Source organism: Lepidochelys olivacea (assembly GCF_965140295.1).
Source record: "Lepidochelys olivacea isolate rLepOli2 genome assembly, chromosome: 15".
Classification (NCBI taxonomy): Eukaryota; Metazoa; Chordata; order Testudines; family Cheloniidae; genus Lepidochelys; species Lepidochelys olivacea.
In genome coordinates, this window is record NC_140425.1 from 14,345,986 (window position 1) to 14,360,682 (window position 14,697).

Below are 14,697 nucleotides of genomic sequence, written 5' to 3' on the forward strand. Positions count from 1 at the left end.
CTCCAAGCCAGGACCTCGTTTTGTGGATGGGGCCTTGTTTGCTCACAGCCGACTCTTCACCCGCCACCATTCATTTCCTTTGTTTCAGTTATAGGGGGTCTTTTGAGGGGAAAAATCCCCAAGCGCTCCAGAAGGATCAGTCCCTAAGGTTGTACCAGCGATCCTGCACAACCTCCAGTGGGGAGGCTGGTTTGGCACCACTCCGGTGCAGCTTTCCCAGAGGTTCCTAGCTGCAGCCGGTGTGAGAATGGCTGGCTGGAGGAGTCAATGTCTCCTTTCTGAGCAAGAGCTTAATGCTGAAATTTCCCCTCCACTGTTCCCTATCCAGTTCTGCCTTTTCTTGTAACGCAGGAGTTAATGGAACTGCTAAAAGCACTGAGCCCCTTAGGGGAGAGAGGCAGATTCCCACTGTGGGAGGGCCCCAGTCCGTCTGTCTGAGCCTGTCTCATGTTTTTCACCATCGTATCTGAGATGCTCAAGCCTGGCTGTGGACTGCCATATTTCTGAAGTTAACTGGTAAACGCATCTGATGGTGAATTGCCTCTGAGGGATCAGCCAGGTGACCTCTGAATGGCAGAGCATCATTGGGTTTAGGCTGCAGTCGCATTAGGGAGAGTTTGAGGTAGGGAAAGAGAGAACAATAGGGGACTGTTTACAAAAGGAAACCGGCAAGGGTGTGAACTGGAGCGTCACTGGGTTTGTGGGCTGGTCTTGGACCCCTTGGGGCCTGGGGATCGCTGCTTCTAGTGGCCCTGGGCAGATGCTGTCTGCAGCAGTGTACTCAGAAATACAGGTTTGGATCCCACGCCCTGTCTCCTGGCTGAAGCCCTATAGCTCTCACTGACAGTCACTTTGGAAAACAAAAGGCTGTTAGACTATTAAGAGAAGCCCATTAATTCCTCAGCAGATGATCCCGATGTCCTGTCACGCTGCTCTTGCATCACACACAGGAATCATTCTCCTCCTACGCTCTGCAGAAATCCAAACCTTAATGACATGTGCCAATATCCATAATGACGTGTGCCAGTATCCATCCTTTTGCGCTTTACCATCCTCCTCCTGCATCACACGTTCCATTCTTTCCTGTAACTCTCACCCACACGCACTGCAGTCTTCTGCCGTCACCACCCAGGATACACCTCCTCAGCTCTGACAGGCAGACAGCCCTTTGCAGATCTTAAATCCAGATGAACAGCTATTACAAGTTTTACTTTGCATTGTGCATCTCAGACAAACAGGTAACCTGCCTCGCTATCTGGAGTTAAATAATACACAACAGCAGACAGCACACGACATTAGAGACAGCAATCAGTGAAAAAATGATGCAATGAATAAATGAAGGTGCAGGCGGTTGAGAGGCTGGTTGAGGAACTCAAAGGCAAGGGAGAGAAGAGATGAAGAGGCAGGAAACGCAGGGAGGCTGTCCAGGTGGCAGGAGCAGCAGGGGGGAAGGCTCTTATGCCCAAAGCAGTGAGGCACTGACAGAAAAGGGAGGAGGCAGGTGCTAGATATGTAAAGGGAATAGGAAGTAAGGCAGAGAGAGAAGGTCTGGGAGGTAAGGCTGGAGCAGGATGCTGGGACCCAGCCCAGGCTCTTGCCTGGCAGTACTGCACTGTCCTGGCAGGAATGGTGCTCATCTTAGGGTGTTACTGATGGAAGTATGTGTGCTGGATGCCCAGTCACCACTCTGGTATGAAGCCCACCTGAATGTGTCCGTAGCCCATATGCCCCCCCAGGGTCTTTGGATGGTGGGGGAGGCTCTTCTCTTACGTTGTTTATACACTGGTGATTGTGTTGCTATTCCTCAGTCAGGCCAGGAGGAATAAGCTGGATAAGTGGGGTGGGTACGGTAACTCTGACAGGAAAGCCTTGCAGCAAACAGCCATCTGCCCAAAACACCCTATGGCCCAGAAGTCTGTTATAAACATAGGGCCCCCGAAAGGATGCCAGTGAGGAGACAGCTAGATAGGGAGGTTGATTGGGCGGGGGGGGGGGGAAGAGATGGGGAGGGAAAGGAATGGGGGACCCATGTCGCTGACTTGGAGACATCCTGACCTAGGTTACTAGTACCCTCCAGCCAGGGTTTGAGCTGCTGGGGTCCCCTTTGTATGGTGTGAGTTGCCAAGGTCTATGGGTGCTGGCTCAGTGGCCGGGTTGGTGAGGACTCTGAAGAGGAAGTGAACAGTCTCTGTGTTCTAGGGGGCTGACGGGGTCACATCTGTGAGGCTGGCTCTGTCTTCCTCAGGGAGACTGTCTGACTGCAGTCCTGTAGGGCATGCTCCCTGGGCCTCTCGCTCCCCTGCACTGAGGCAGCCTGTAGCCGGACACAGCTGCTGGTACAGCAGATTCTGTCTAGCAGGCTCCTTGTTGGACTCTGTCTCCTCTGCCCAGGAAATGTGGCTGAGGCAGTGTGTGAACCCTGGGCGTGTGCAAACGGGTGCTGGGAGCATGCAGACGGGTGCTGGGGGCATGCTGGGGGTCTGAGGGGCATGCTGACTTCTCCTGGGACTGGGTGGAGGGATTGGGCATGTGCTGACCAACTCATGGGGAGAGGCACCCTTTGCTCCCTCACAAAGAAGCCTGTAGTCAGCTGGTTGGGAAATCCTTTTATTGTCTCCCTCTGACCTGCTGAACCCTTCCTGCCAGATGAGTCATCACAGCAAAGGATGTAACCCCAGCAGCTCCCTACTGGAAACACTCCCCCACCCCACCTCCCCAATCAGTGATCAGCAGCCTGATGTGCACCTATTATACCAAGTCTTGTCAAGTTCCAGGAGAAGCAGGCAGCTAAATCCATCTCCCAGCTCAGGCTCAGCAAGCACCCTGCTGTGGAGAGAGCGATCCCAGCCTGCTCTACAAAGCCACTCTTCAGGCTTCCTTTCCCCCTGCCCCTCGCCCACAGTAGCTGGGAGCTCCCTGGGTCATCTCCTATGAAGGTATCTCCCTGGGTCCCCCTTGCAGGGACATGTCTCTGGTAGGCTCATGAGTCAGGACTGTTAATAGAGCAGAAGAGGGAAGAAAATCCTCCTCTCTGTGCGGCTTGGTAAATTTTTCCCTCCTAGCCGCTGACTGGAATACATCCCCTCCGCCCCCTTCCCTGACTTCCTACGCCTGACTAGAATACATCCTCCACCAGGCTCCCCAGCCAGCCTCCTTTCCTGAGAAATCCCACCTCCGTAGGAGTCATTCCGGTGCCTCATGCTAGCGTCTTGTCTCGAGGATCTGGACAATTTATCCCCCAAGTGCTAGATCAGATAAACTCAGCATAGATCAGCATCGCCTCAGGAACAGCATCACAGGCTGACAGGATGGTGGCTCTCCGCATCACAGCAGGGCTCTCTGCCTGTGGCGGTACTGAACTTCCTGTTTGGGTTGATGGGGAATTTTGGACATGGAACTTTTCTGAGCAAGAGGGAACCTGCTACTTGGAAGAGCCTGCCTGGATGTTTACAGGCAGGGGCTATGCAGATGGCCCCTGTGACTGAGGTTCTTGGTAACAGAAGGGAGTGGATGCCCTGAGTGGGGTCGGTGGCAGTGGGTGGATCTGGAATCCCAATGCCATGTGAGAATATTCTCACACTCAGTCCCCTGCGGTCACTGCCTTTGCCGGCACCTACCCCCTCCCTCACACTCTTGTGATGTTATGGGGGGCAGGTGGGAACCCTCAGCACTCCACTGGCTGCAGTCCCTGGTTGTATTTGGAGCCATGGCCAAGGTAGTCCAGGCCTGTGGAGACTCTTCCGTTCTGACCCTCAGCCTAGGTATCAGAGCTCTGACACATCCAGAGGGGAGATGAAACTGAATCAGAGCCAAGCAGAACAGATTCATTCTTGAACAGCTCACATGAGTCTGTGCAAGGACCAAGCATTAGGCTATTTGCTGGCTTCGCTGAATTTCTCAGAAGGGGGCGCACTGTCTGTGACCTGGCATCAGCTACCAGGAATGGCTTCATCTAAGGCCCCTGTAAGAAGGAAATTTTCTCCCTAGGCCAGCAACGTCTCGGCAGGATGGGAGTCCTGCCTTGAATGGGCAGCTCTTTGGGCAAGAGCTGCCTTTGACCCAGCAGCCACTGTGGCCTGTCCCCTCTGTTTTCAGATCAGAATTTAGAGACATGGTTTCCTTCAGCAGGGGATAGAGGCTGCAGACAGTGGCCCTGTTCCTGCTCCCCATCGGCTTCCAAGAGTGTTATGAAAGGAACCTCCTGCCTGGCTACTGAGCAAATAGTCGGGACCTTGTTAACCACACCTGCCTAACCCTCTCATCCCCGGCCTGCCACAGGGGCACAGTAGCAGCCTCCCCTAAGGCAGGATTGTGCCACAAGACCCTTGTGGGGTGGGGGGAGGAATGGAGGATCAGCACTGCACCCCAGAATTGCAACTAGGTAACAAATGAGATTGATGTGTGAGAACATATTTACACCTAAGGATGGTGAGCAGAGATTTGGCTGGCAACAAGCAGCTGTTCACATGCCTCAGAGGAGCAGAGTTGATTTGCATCGTAATAAATATTCATCAGCTCTAAAAACGTTAAATTAGAGTTCTGGATTGCTGAAAAATACCATTTTTTCTGCCTCATTTCTCTTCTCTCTCAAATTGAATCCTCCCCAGCTGTGGAAGGTGGGGGTTTGCTCTTGACAAGGCCTATCCTTTGTTTCTGCCCAGATACTCCTGGTTCCATATCTGGGCTGCAGGTCGCTGTCTAGTCCTTGGGGGGCGGGAAATGAGCACACATCAGTAGCAGAGACATTAATGCAGGCAGGCATGCTCTCCAAACCCAGGTAGGATTGAGGAGGCTCACACTCACCTAAAAATAAACATCGGCACATCCACAGACCTTTCTGAGCCTGACTCACCGTTGGATTTCCCTGCTCCCCAGGATCCTGCCCAGAAACGGTACCGTAACCTGTCAGGGAACAGGTTTACACCACTGACTGAGTGGAACATTTGCTGCTAGTGGTCACAGAATTGCGGTGACATTTGGGATTGGCAAGCATCCCTGGGACTGATTCCTGCTCTTTAGCACCCTGAAAAGGCTTTAGTGCAGCCTTGTGCAATGTGTTGGTTTATACTGAAAAATGCATAATGCTCTGACTGTGAATGTGGAAACAAGAACTGCTTCTTGTGCTTCATCACTCTGCCTTGTATTCCCTACCATGTCTGTTGGGACTCACATCACGGTATCGATAAAGGTAGTTTAGAGAGCGGGTTGGTGGGTATGAACACGCCTACAGATGTGTCCTCCACATTGAGAGTGTTCTGCAGGTGTTGAGGACATGAGAACCGTGAGTTAATGCACAGGGCGTTACGTTCGCAGGCGTAGGTTTAAGCTCTGATTTGGTTACAAGTAACTATCTGGATGTTTCAACCTCATCCATTTCCCAATCAAAACGTAGCACAGCTTGGGAATTGGCAATTTTTGCATGCGAGAGCCTGGTACTGCAATAGTAGAGATACTGAAGGTGAGGAGCACGGTGCACTGGCAAAGCTGTCTGTGTGGGGGCTGATGGAGGGGGCAGATAGTAAAACAGCCCGGGGAGGGAGGGCTCGATCAGTATTGAATAACATTGGCAGAGCTGTCACCAGAATACGTAGGCATAAAAGTTATTGCTCAAGCACCGATCACCATAGTATCTACGTGTGTGGACCCAACACCAGAGTAACAGGGGTGACGTGGGTCAGGATTAGGGTGCATTGGCAGAACTGGGCAGAGAAGCCTGCTCGGTACTTGGATCAAGGCAGTGCTAGAAGATTTCCACTTTTGTGAGGATCAGACTTGCCCCCAAATTGAGAATCCCCAAAGCCCAATTTGGAACCTCCTGCAATATTTCACCTCCCCTAGCTCACGTTCAGGCTGCCATTGATTCGGGGGGGGGGGGGGTCAGAGTCGGAGTATAGAACACCTCAACTCGCTGATGACTATGTACTACTGCCTGGTTTTGTTTGAATGATACTCCAGAGCCCCACCCCGAAGGAGAGGCCCAAGGGGAGGAAAAGGGGGACAGTCCGCATGTCTGAAACAAACCACTTGGCCCAAGGAACTCATTCAGGCCCTTGAAACTAGGAGCCTGTCTTCTGAGGGGGATAAAGGCAGCAGAGCTATGCTTCATGCTAATTCTGAGGTCTGATCAGTGTTTTGGGGAAATTTTATAAGGAACAGAAAAAGGCTTTAAATAAATACAGAGGAAAAACACATCCAGATGGGACTGTTCAAGTACTGGCTGATTAGGGGCTGCTGGTGGATTTAGCTTTTCTAAGCAAATATAGGTCCCTTAGCAGCACTTGTTGGAATAGGGAAGCAGCAGGAATATTTAGCAGCTGCTGTGTACAAACAGGTTCAGAGTGGGGAGGAGGGTGTTCCATGGTCTGGATTTGGTAGTTCTGCAGAGTGGCTGCAGCTAGATGTGAAAGCTTACCTGGTGAAGTGGTGTATGCTGCCCTCTGCTAGTGAACGGTGGAATGCCTTGCTGTTGAAGGCTGCTGGCAAGCCCTGTGTGTATGGTAATGGTCTGTCAATGACTTGCCATAAATTAAAGCAGCTGAAAGGATTTTGCTTGATGTTTCCAGCCAGGTTCCTTTGAGTGAGAGCAGGCAGGTGACGTTTCAGCCCCCAGAGAAAATACTTGGAAAGTCAAGAGTGACTGGAAAGAGGGGCTGAGAACTGGAGAGTCTGGGTGAGCCGTCCAGCATTTGCACCAGGCAGAGGGTGACCACGCTCTGTGCAGCTCTCAGAAGTATTTGCCCCAAGCCAGCTGGCAGTTCACCAGCTGGAGGTGGAGATTTGACTCCAGTTAAAAACTGAAACCCAACATTCAGCCACTTTCTCTGATTATGCACTTCCTGCAAGTGATGGAGAGAGCAACAGGAAGGGACCAGACTGCAAAGAGTTAATTCAGTGGCCAGGATTAGCAACAGAGAGGATGGCCCCAGCCAAGTCACTGGGATGGCCCTCTGTGCAAAGTGTGCATCCTTATTGGGTCTGAGAAAGCCAGGCGATAAAGTCCCAAGGAAGGGCATGAAAAGGAGAGAGCACGAGTGGGGGAAAAAAGTAAACATGCAGGCCAATTAATGAGACCCATCCATTGATCATCCATTTCTCAGGCCCCCCTTCAGTCAGGCACACAGAGAGGGTCTCCCTTGGAACAGAAAGTCATGGAGAGAGCAGTGGGTGGGGCAGGTTTGCCATGTTCCACCAGTGATCGATCAAATGAGGATCTAGCCTTGGGGTGGTGCTAGGGAGGTTTATATTACCGGAGGTATTGATGAGGAGCCATAGTGCCTTGGCTCAGAGACTGACCCCTCCTGTCCTAACTAGAACTGTGTCTCCTGTTTCTGACAGCACCGGCAGCTCTTGAAGGACAGTTTCATGGTGGAGCTGGTAGAGGGGGCTCGGAAACTGCGCCACGTCTTTCTTTTCACTGACCTGTTCCTGTGCGCCAAGCTCAAGAAGCAGCTTGGAGGGTGAGGATTTCCCTGCTTCACACCCCATTTTCCTGTTCTTCACACCCTATATGCAGAGCAGTGGACTTGGCAGAATGCTAGTTCAGTGCATACTGGCTGCACCTGTGCACCCAACTCAGCAAAGCTGCGGCCCATACAGGGAACATTGTACAGTGCAGCGTTGTCCTTCAGATGAGACGCTTCGGGGAGTTAAATACTGCGTGGCTATCTTCCAGAGAGCCGGGGTGCTAACTGCGGCATCCTGGACAAATTCCAGCAGGGGTCATTTAACTCTGCCTCCCTTTATTCCCCCTGCAGTTTCAGGTGGTGGTCTTCGCTTCCTGTTGCAGCCTGCACGTAGTGTTACTTGCTATCTCCCTCTAGTGGCTGGATCTCACTGGGGTTTATGAGGCAGCTACAGCTTGTGAAAAACTTCTACAGCAGGCAGCAGAGGCTCCTGCTTTTAGATCCAGAGGTCCCAGGTTCAGTCCTTAAGCTCTTGTGCAGCAAGCTGCTGCGTTCTGCCTCAGAGATGGTTGTATTGAAAGATATCCCTGTATTTGGGAAGTGCTTTGGGATGCTTCAGAGTGAGCACTTTAAAAGAAATAAAATCTACGTGCAGCACCAGCGGGCAGCACACTGTACATAGCATGGTAGGGGGGTTTGGCTCCTTCAAGGTTCATTGCTGGAAAACAGACCTACCCCAACTGTGCCTCCATCTCAGGGATTACAGTGAGGTTGAGCCTATTTCACTATCTTGTAACTTGCCGTGCTGAAACCGTCACGGGGGAAAAGCATGGAAAGAGCAGTGTGAGCTTATGGAGTGCAAGGGTGTTTAAAGCCCTGTCCCCTCTTCTTTTCAGGAAAAGCCAGCAGTATGATTGTAAATGGTACATTCCGCTCACAGACCTCAGCTTCCAAACTGTGGACGAGTCCGAGGCAGTGCCCAACATCCCACTCGTGCCTGACGAGGAGCTGGATGCCATGAAGATCAAGATCTCCCAGATAAAGAATGACATCCAGCGAGAAAAGGTAATGGCAGGTGGAGCTGTCTTCCCCAAGCCCAGGGTGCACGTTGCGTCCGAAACTGGAGATGGGGTGCTGCTGGGGAGTAACTCACCTCCAGAGTTTGTTTGTTTGGACAGGTAATGCCGCAAGCATGCACTTGCTTGTGATATGCAGTAGAACTAAACTTTGGTTATGCATGTAGTTGATGGGCAGGCAGCTATACCTAGGCATGATGCATTATCCCTTGTGTGATAGTGTCCTCTGGGCATCCAGGAATAACACAGCATCCAGTAGCTAGGTGTTTATTGTTCTCATGGTGTTGGCAGGCCCTGCTCATGGTGCTATGTCTTTGGATACACGTCCTGTTGAAGGAGGAATGGGGTGGCTTTTGTGCCGAGGGCACACAAGAGCAGATAGAAGTGTGGTGAGCCTGTTTTTCAGAGATTTCGGCTCTTGGATATCTAAGCACGAGCCTGGGTGTGGCTTTGGTCACATACAAAGATACCTCTGAATTTTCACCATATCAGCAGTGCCTTCTAAGTGTGTTTGAAGCCTAGCGGATTTGGATGGATAAGCAAGTCTATAGATAAACATGTCAACCTCTTTCACTGTCACCAGGCAAACAGTGGGCTCTGTGCCTCTAATGTTGGCCTCTCTTCGTTTGCTAGACGTGCGCTTTCTCAGGTGTCGCAGAATCCAAGCCATTCTATCCCCAAGAAGGAAAGCCAAGAGTGCAGAGGTTGAGAACCCTGCTATGTAACCAGCAGTGTACAAACATCTTCAGCATTTTTTCCCCCCATAGTTACAAAGGACACATTTCCAGTCCACAGCCTTGGATAGCTCTTCAGAGAGGTTTCTTGGGAAGAGAAGGGTAGTATGAATAGCATCCATGGGAAAATCTCTTAACTGACTCAGCTGGTGATTCACACGTGAGTTTAGACACTTCAGGGCCAAAGCATGTGCCTGACTGGGCTCTGGGATTTAAGCATCCAAGGAGAATCTTGCTCTTAGTTTTCCTCTGTTGAAAACTGGTTTAGATGCATACAGCTAGGAGAAGGATTGGGGGCTGCTATTGCTGCATAACCCAAGTGGCTCCAGCACACCATTTGCACAGGAGATGCTTAATTAAGGATGCTTTTGAAAGTGCCCCTCAGTGCTGTTCTGTGGGGGAGCACTGGTCGTACGGGTTTGGAGGCTCCTAGTCAAATGTGCACTGTACAGTCTGGGGCAGTGAATAGCTTCCCCATGTAGAGCCTTCAGCAGGAAGGGCTGTTCAAATGAACAGCTGTGAGTAGTGCCCAGAGCTGGGCCTGATGGGAAATGTATTGACTGTTGTACCTAGAGTTCCCTCTTTCCTAAGTGGGGTGGAGCTCCACCCACCCCGTCAGCAGAACCACTGCTGCGTGGAAGTGTTGTTTGGCCACCTGTACAGGGAAGAGGGGGACAGATCAGAAAATCGAGCCAAATCTCCTCCTCCACATTGATTCTGGCATGAGACCACCATAATGTGGTCTAATGGGGGACTTCAGTCACCCTGACATCTGCTGGGAGAGCAATACAGTAGTGCACAGAGAATCCAGGAAGTTTTTGGAGAGTGTTGAGGACAACTTCCTGGTGCAACTACTGGAGGAACTAACCAGGGACCATTCTCCTCTTGACCTGCTGCTTACAAACAGGGAAGAATTGGTAGGGGAAGTAGAAGTGGGTGGCAACCTGGGCAGCAGTGACCATGAGATGGTTGAGTTCAGGATCCTCACAAAAGAAAGAAAGGAGGGCAGCAGAAAACAGACCCTGGACTTCAGAAAAGCAGACTTTGACTCCCTTAGGGAACTGATTGGCCGGATCCCCTGGGAGGTTAATATGAGGGGGGAAAGGAGTCCAGGAGAGCTGGCTGTATTTTAAAGAAGCCTTATTGAGGGCACAGGAACAAATCATCCCGATGTGCAGAAAGAATAGCAAACATGGCAAGCGACCAGCTTGGCTTAACAGTGAAATCTTTGGTGAATTCAAGCAAAAAAAGGAAGCTTATAAGAAGTGGAAACTTGGACAGATGACGAGGGAGGAGAATAAAAATATTGCTGAGCATGTAGGGGTGTAATCAGGAAGGCCAAAACACAACTAGAGTTGCAGCTAGCAAGGGATGTGAAGGGTAACAAAAAGGGTTTCTATAGGTATGTTAGCAACAAAAAAAAGGTCAGGGAAAGTGTGTGCCCCTTAATGAATGAGGGAGGCAACCTAGTGACAGATGATGTGGAAAAAGCTGATGTGGAAAAATGCTTTTTTTGCCTCGGTCTTCACAGATAAGGTCAGCTCCCACACTGCTGTCCTGGGCGACACAGTATGGGGAGGAGGTGAGCAGCCCGCAGTGGTGAAAGAACAGGTTGAGGACTATGTAGAAAAGCTGGACATGCACAAGTCAATGGGTCCAGATCTAATGCATCCGAGGGTGTTGAGGGAATTGGCTGATGTGATTGCAGAGCCATTGGGCGATATCTTTGAAAACTCGTGGTAATCAGGGGAGATCTCAGACAACTGGAAAAAGGCAAATATAGTGCCCATCTTTAAAAAAGAGAAGGAGAACCTGGGGAACTACAGAGCTGTCAGCCTCACCTCAGTTCCTGGAAAAATCATGGAGTAGGTCCTCCAGCTAAATATCGTGAAGCACTTGGAGGAGAGGAAGGTGATCAGGAACAGTCAACATGGATTCATCCAGGGCAAGTCATGCCTGACAAACCTGATTGTCTTCTATGATGAGATAAGTGGCTCTGTGGCTATGGGGAAAGCAGTGGACGTGATATAACTTGACTTTAGCAAAGCTTTTGCTACGGTCTTCCACAGTATTCTTGCCAGCAAGTTAAAAAAGTATGGATTGGATGAATGGACTATAAGGCGGACAGAAAGCTGGATAGATTGTCGGGCTCAATGGGTAGTGATCAATGGCTCGATGTCTAGTTGACAGCCGGTATCAAGCGAAGTACCCCAGGGGTCAGTCCTGGAGCCGGTTTTGTTCAACATCTTTATTAATTATGTGAATGATGGGATGGATTGCACCCTCAGCAAGTTTGCAGATGACACTAAACTGGGGGAAGAGGTAGATACGCTGGAGGGTAGGGATAGGGTCCAGAGTGACCTAGACAAATTGGAGGATTGGACCAAAAGAAATCTGATGAGGTTCAACAAGGACAAGTGCAGAGTCCTGCACTTAGAACGGAAGAATCCCATGTACCGCTACAGAGTGGTGACTGACTAGCTAAGCAGCAGTTCTGCAGAAAAAGACCTGGGGATTACAGTGGATGAGAAGCTGGATATGAGTCAGCAGTGTGTCCTTGTTGCCAAGAAGGTTAACGGCATATTGGGCTGCATTAGTAGGGACATTGCCAGTAGATTGAGGGAAGTGATTATTCCTCTCTATTCAGCACTGGTGAGGCCACATCTGGAGTACTGTGTCCAGTTTTGGGCCCCCCACTACAGAAAGGATGTGGACAAATTGGAGGGAGTCCAGCAGAGGGCAACGAAAATGATCACGGGGCTGGGGCATGTGATTTATGAGGAGAGGCTGAGGGAACTGGTCTTGTTTAGTCTGCAGAAGAGAAGAGTGAGGGGGGATTTGATAGCAGCCTTTGGGTTCCAAAGAGGATGGAGCTCGGTTGTTTTCAGTGGTGGCAGATGACAGAACAAGGAGCAATGGTCTCAAGTTGCAGTGGGGGAGGTCTAGGTTGGATATTAGGAAACACTATTTCACTAGAAGGGTGGTGAAGGTCTGGAATCGGTTACGTAGGGAGGTGGTGGAATCTCCATCCTTAGGTTTTGGAGGCCCCGCTTGACAAAACCCTTGCTGGGATGATTTAGTTGGTGTTGGTCCTGCTTTGAGCAGGGGTTTGGACTAGATGACCTCCTGAGGTCTCTTCCAACCCTAATCTTCTATGATTCTGTGAATGTGTCTCTGTTCTCTAGAGGGCTAACAAGGGCAGCAAGGTCATTGAGAGGTTGAAAAAGAAGCTGTCTGAGCAGGAATCCCTGCTGTTGCTGATGTCTCCCAACATGGCTTTCCGGGTTCACAACCGGAACGGCAAGGTAAGCTGCTCCACGGGTGTCTCTGGGGCCTTGCATACAGGACCGAGAATGAGGCACCAGGGGGACGTTTGTGTGCATGTGCGTGTCACTGTGCCCCACCCAAGGGAATCGGAGCTGCTCAAGCATTTGTCAGTTTGTAATTGTCTCGTTGTCCAGTGGCTGATCTGAAAATAGTCTCCAAGCTGCAGGTGTCCAGCCCATGCCGCACTGAAGGCCACTTCGGCAACTTACTAGGAGCCCAAGGGTTAATTTGCATGTATATTTGCGTTTTTTAAAATAAAATCAGAAATTTACCCCTCACCCTAGTATCTGCCTGTGCTTGGATCTAACTGGATAGGGGTGGGAACTGCATCACTTCCCCGGGACAAAGCCCTGCAACTGCTGTGCCGTAGCCTCATCCGTTAGTAAAGTTGCATGGGGAGGGTACTCATAGGTCTAATTTCATTGGCCCCTGACTGCTAACAGACTATGGGAGATTCTCTCTCAGCTAGTAGGAGAGGCTCATGGTGTTAGGTTTATCTCCAGCGCTGTATGTGTGGGGTTATTGGTGACTGTGGTATCTGTGTGTACTCGGCAGTGGATCATTTCAAGATCTAGTCACCAGCATTTTCTTCAGCTCATTTCGAAGGCATTTTGGCATCTGCTTCCTTAGCCACACATCTGCCTAGTCTCCCATGGCACGCACTATTGGATGGCCTGGCCAGAGTAGACTGCAGTCATGGAACCTCGTGCTGCCACAGTCCCAGCTGCCATTGACAGGGTGGTCGTTTGAAGAAGCCCAGGCTGCAGGTGTCCTTGCTGGTGCTGAAGGCATGCTGTTGGGAGGGCGTTCACAGTGCCACGGTCCCATCTGGCACTGCCAAAGCAGTGCTGGGAGGAAGCAGGCAGGTGTACTAGTGGGGTCTGGATCCAGTAACTCTCACTGGGAGGTGGCGGGTCAGAATGTCACGTTCCTTGTTCCCATGTCTCTTCCTGCATAGAGTTACACATTCCTCATCTCATCGGACTACGAACGGGCAGAGTGGAGAGAGAACATCCGGGAGCAGCAGAAGAAATGTGAGTGTCACTTGACCAATCAGAGCCCTTGTCTTAGGGCGTTCTAGGGACCATCCAACTGGGTGACCTCAGCGCATATGCCCCTTCCCCCTCCCCCCCCCCGGAGGAGGAGTCAGGAAAGGGATTGTCCAACCCTTCCCCTATCCCGGGGAGTTAGATAGAAGTGGGGAATGGCCCCCTGCCACAAGGAAGAGGAGATGCATGAATATCCAGGAGACAACGTGGATGCCTTTTCTTCTCATGCCCTGTCGCTGCAGTTGAAGCCAGTGGAGATGCTTTTGCTCCCAGCCCCTAGAAGTGAACGTCCAGGAGCAAGGGCACAGGGAGAGCTCTCCCCAATGGAGTCATTTCTCCCATTGGCCTGCCAAAACCAGAGTCATCTGCCTTTCTGGGGCAGTGAAAGGCCCACCCCGTTCCCCTGGCCTTTGTCTGAAGGGGTTGCTTTATTTTTGGAAAGGGGTTGGCTATGGCTCTGCAAGGGGAGAAGAGTCTCTTTCATTCTGTGTGCAAGATCCAGAGACTATCCATAGAACAAGTGAGCCCCTACATGTGACTGGGCTGAAGTATGGCTGGGGGTCTGTGCTTGAACCATGGTTCCTTCCAAACACAGAAACGCTCCCTTATGCCATCTGCTAACATTGCCCTGGAAGCATCTGAAAGTACCCCCTGCCTGGGCTGGGGGGAGTGTCCAGGGAGCTCTGTGCCCTGTGCAGATACCTTTCCCTCTGAATTTCCTTGACAGGCTTGAAAAGCTTTTCACTCACATCCGTGGAGCTCCAGATGCTGACAAACTCTTGCGTCAAGCTTCAGACCGTCCACAACATCCCCCTCACCATCAATAAAGAAGGTGAGAGCGGTCGTCAGTGCCCTTGTGTGGACCAGCTGCAGTCATGACCCACCCCCTGCCTTTCCTTTACACCCCCTTGTCCTGCTCTTACCATTCCTTCTGGCCAGAGGCCTCAAGGCAGCTGTGAGTGGATGGTCTTGTAAAACAATCCCAATTCTGACCACACTTAAACCCTGAACAACCCAGTTCTGCTGCAGCTAGTTACTGTAGGAAGATTTGATTGCACAATCCCTGCCCCCAGAAGTTTGCTCTGGGTAGACAAGATGCAGCAAGCAG

At 51.0% G+C, this 14,697-nt stretch overlaps 1 protein-coding gene across 3 annotated transcripts in view; it reads left to right on the top strand.

Annotated features, from left to right (window-relative positions):
• The window catches only part of BCR (BCR activator of RhoGEF and GTPase), a 130,640-nt gene that overhangs the window by 86,921 nt on the left and 29,022 nt on the right, over window positions 1-14,697 (top strand). For all 3 annotated transcript variants that reach the window (XM_084649425.1, XM_084649427.1, XM_084649426.1), the window contains 5 exons: window positions 7,336-7,457; window positions 8,300-8,468; window positions 12,399-12,518; window positions 13,499-13,574; window positions 14,317-14,421. In XM_084649425.1, coding sequence (XP_084505551.1) covers window positions 7,336-7,457; window positions 8,300-8,468; window positions 12,399-12,518; window positions 13,499-13,574; window positions 14,317-14,421 — 592 coding nt within the window. The remainder of the gene's footprint in view (window positions 1-7,335; window positions 7,458-8,299; window positions 8,469-12,398; window positions 12,519-13,498; window positions 13,575-14,316; window positions 14,422-14,697) is intronic.